The sequence below is a fragment of the Echinops telfairi genome, unplaced genomic scaffold (genome assembly GCF_000313985.2).
Source record: "Echinops telfairi isolate 266 unplaced genomic scaffold, ASM31398v2 ScPeMD7_60;HRSCAF=208, whole genome shotgun sequence".
Taxonomy (NCBI): domain Eukaryota; kingdom Metazoa; phylum Chordata; class Mammalia; order Afrosoricida; family Tenrecidae; genus Echinops; species Echinops telfairi.
Window position 1 is genome coordinate 43,739,243 of NW_022103958.1, and position 3,805 is coordinate 43,743,047.

Below are 3,805 nucleotides of genomic sequence, written 5' to 3' on the forward strand. Positions count from 1 at the left end.
CAACAAATGTATAGATGTGTTTTATACAATTGATCTATGTATTGTGATGAATTGTATGAGCCCCAATAAATTGATTAAAAAAAAAACAAAAAACAAAAAACAAAAAACACTAATCTTTAAAAGACTTAGATTATTATGTTAGGGACATACTATATTAACTGTTAGAGCAGTGTATTTGAATTATACCATTTTATTCCTTCAACAATAAAACGGGAAAACATAATTCTGAGAGCTGGAGAATAAACATGCAGAGGTGCTTCTGTGGGGAGGCCAAGTCCAACTTCCGTCTGCTGGTCCTTGGGAAAAGGTGCTCGGCCTCCTATGTCAAGGTTGGTCATAATGGCGAAGGATACAGCCTGAAGAAGTGAGCTAAGCCTTTAAGTACATCCTTGCAGTATTGGAACACTTATTGAAGTGGTTGTTTCAAAGAATTGCTATATTCTTTGTGAAGTACAGTACTTAATTGGAAAGGATTCTAAATTTACAGAGTTCCTATATTATAGAACGCACAAACAAGTCTATGCTTATAAACACTACTCATGGTTTTGCCTGCATTAGCTTTTAGTCTTCCTAAGTGAAGAGTCCAGTCATCGTCACCTAATATTCCTCATTTAGAGCTTTACTTTGAATACTACAGTTGAGGAAGTATGGCCATCTAAATGGCCTTTTGGCTGTGACCCAGAGCCCATTGACAGTCCTAGGGTTATTCTTGGTTTATTATTATCATTGCATTTGTATCGTGTTTTACAGTTGATTCAGTTTCTTCATGGCCATCTGGTAACTCTGTATATTTCTCAATTAGCCCCGGTTGGGTTGTGTTTTCCCACATTTCTTTACTCTTGCCCATGCTGCAGTGTCCCTCCTCACTACCGTGTACATGAACTCACACGTACTCCCCACCCTTCCCCAGCCCCGGCCACTTATTTTAGTCCCATATAAACTCAGTCTTTCACCAGGTGAAAGAATTGGGGGACTTTTTGCAAATCTGGGGGTTTCAATGTACAACTGTATACTACTGCTCTTACTAGGTCATCTCTCCCAGCTGAGGTAAGAGCCTAGCACTGATCTAGTACAATCCTCTTCTATATCCAGAGAAGTATCCATTTCTTCCTTTGATTTAAATATGACGGGCTTCTACCTCCAACGCCTCTAAAACCTTAATTTTTAATAGCTTTGTTTTGATTATTTTGTGTATTTTTAATTTAAAATAACCACACACACAATTTCCTTTGTTGTAGATTATGTGGAGAACCTCCCTTTTTGGCAAACTCAGAAGATAAACTTTTTGAACTAATAAGAAAGGGAGAGCTACATTTTGAAGATCCAGTCTGGGATTCCGTAACTGAATATGGTAAGGATAGACGTCTTTACCATTTACTAGTGCAAGTATAGCTAATATAATAAACTCAGTCAGTAATTCAGATATTTGAAACCTGCTTAGTCATTACACTTTCTTGTGTAAATAAAGCAAACATTATTTACTTAAGGAATTAATGTTATTTTCATTGTGATTTTTTAATAAAGATTCTAACAAGAAGAGTGAATTTGATGATCATCAGACTAATTTTTACCCTAGGCCATTCTTAGAGAGTCCAGGCAATAAAACAGTTTGTGCCTTTAACTTATTAGCTATCTACACTGATGAAGTTTATTTTGCAATTGGCATTTTTCCATGTCATACAAACTCAAACTTAAATAAGTTGGAAAAATGAATATTAGTTATAATGAAGAAGAGTAAGATTTTCAAACTATCTCCATATTTGCAGCTACAAGTGCTTTGAAACAACTGATGAAAGTGGACCCTGCTCACAGAATCACAGCCAAGGAATTGCTAGACACCCAGTGGATAACAGTAAGCCGCAACAGCATTTAGTTCTTTCCTTTCTGGCGTGGTAGCACTGTGACCTTATAGTTTATTCTTGTGCATATTGTACATATTCTGGTATCTGTAGTGTATATATTTTTTCCTAAAGCATTCAATTAGTTTCATCAGACAACAACTTAGATTATTGAGTCGTGGCACATTGTTGAAGTGATATTTCCAAGTTGTTACAGCTATAACCACACAGTTTGGTGATATATGAGGGGATACCCCCAAAACTGGTTGGGATGTGAGGGGTACAGTGCACTTGGAATTCATTCCACCAGATCAGGCTGCTTATCCTGCAGTTTAGAGGCTCTGAAAAGATTGTGTAAAGTGTGTGACAAAAAAGGCCTGATTTGTGGCAGACAGAGGATTGGTTTTGCCACCATGGCACTGCACCTGCTCAAGCAGCCATTTCAGTGCACCAGATTTTGGCAAAAAAACCCCAACAACCCAGCATGCCTCTCTTGCCCCACACACTTGATTCACCTGACCTCACTCCATGCGTCTTTTTTTTGTTTCCACGAATGGAGAGGACATGAAAGGACAGCAATTTGACGACATAGAAGAGGTGCAGAAAAAGGAGGGAGGTGCTGTCAGCCATCCAAACAGATGAGTTTGGAAAATGTTTCCTAGAATGGAATCACAGATTTGGCAAATATATTAAGCTTAATGGAGAGTACTTTGAAGGTGATAAGGCTGTTTTATAAAAAAAAATTTAAATACATAACTTTGAAAAATAAAAATTTCAGTTTTTTTGTAGGGTACCCCTTGTGTGTGACACACACACACACACACACACACACACACGCTTATGCATTTAAGTGATCTTTACTCAATGTTATAACTTATACAGTAGAATAGAGTGAAGAAATGTTCATTATTAAAACTATGAACTTTTGAGAATAGTTTGTAAAGTTCAGTGATATTTCTCTTTGGAGGACTTATATCAGTGTCTTCAAACAGTGGTTGTTAGCTTGTTTGACTCTTGAGTGATTACTGTTTGCATATTGCTTTCTGTTATTAGGCTAAAGGCCACAAGCATAGACCCTATATCTCACTGATCTTTGTATCCCTGAAACCAGAATGTTATTTGGAAGAGATTGCTACGTTCCTTCCAATCTTCTCTAACTTTTGTGCTCCTAAAGTTTCTGACTTTTATCTAGAAACATTGCTATGCAATTAAAGGAATTTGTTCCTGAGTCTTTCTTACTGGCATTATGATAGTCGTGACTTGCAAGTGGCCATGTGTGCAGTTTCCAAGAGGTGCTCTTAAATGAAGGAAATGCATAGTTCTCAAACTCTTCCTCTTTCTTGGTGACTGGGATACTGATGTGGTAGCTGGAGTTAGGGAAGCCACTTTAGACCACAAAGTGGAATTTATACTATGACGATGGCAAAATGTCAAGAAGCAAGGGGCCAGGGCTCTGAGTTCATAGTGTGTCCTTATTAAGCCCGGACTGTTCACCTCTAGACTTGAAGTCATGTTTAAGGCTCTGCAAAATATGCAGCTGAACCTGCAATACTCAGTAAATAATTACTTAGTGAATGAATGATCCAGTAAGTGAAAAGGTCTGTCAGTATGTCAGAAAATACCTGAGGATTCAGATTGAAGATATTTAGAGACACTTGGGAGTATTCCTAAACAGGATGCATCTATTGGGGAAAAAAACCCCAAACCCATTGAGCATCTGTTAATTGCTTATGTCAGTTGCTTGGTGATACCTGATATGATGATACCCTAAATATAAATTGGCATATTCTTTAAAAAAAAATTATTTTATTGAGGGCTTGTACAATTCCCATCACAGTCCATACATATATCCATTGTGTCAAGCATATATGTACATTTGTTGCCCTCATCAATCTCAAAACACCTGCCTTACACTTTAGCCCTTAATATCATTTGCTCATTTCCCCCCTCCCTGCCCCCTCCCCCCT

General features: G+C 37.7%; 1 protein-coding gene across 1 annotated transcript in view; it reads left to right on the forward strand.

Annotated features, from left to right (window-relative positions):
• STK33 (serine/threonine kinase 33) overlaps positions 1 to 3,805 on the forward strand; it is a 222,361-nt gene that overhangs the window by 152,775 nt on the left and 65,781 nt on the right. The window contains exons 10-11 of the mRNA XM_045290987.1: positions 1,239 to 1,351; positions 1,767 to 1,852. Coding sequence (XP_045146922.1) covers positions 1,239 to 1,351; positions 1,767 to 1,852 — 199 coding nt within the window. The remainder of the gene's footprint in view (positions 1 to 1,238; positions 1,352 to 1,766; positions 1,853 to 3,805) is intronic.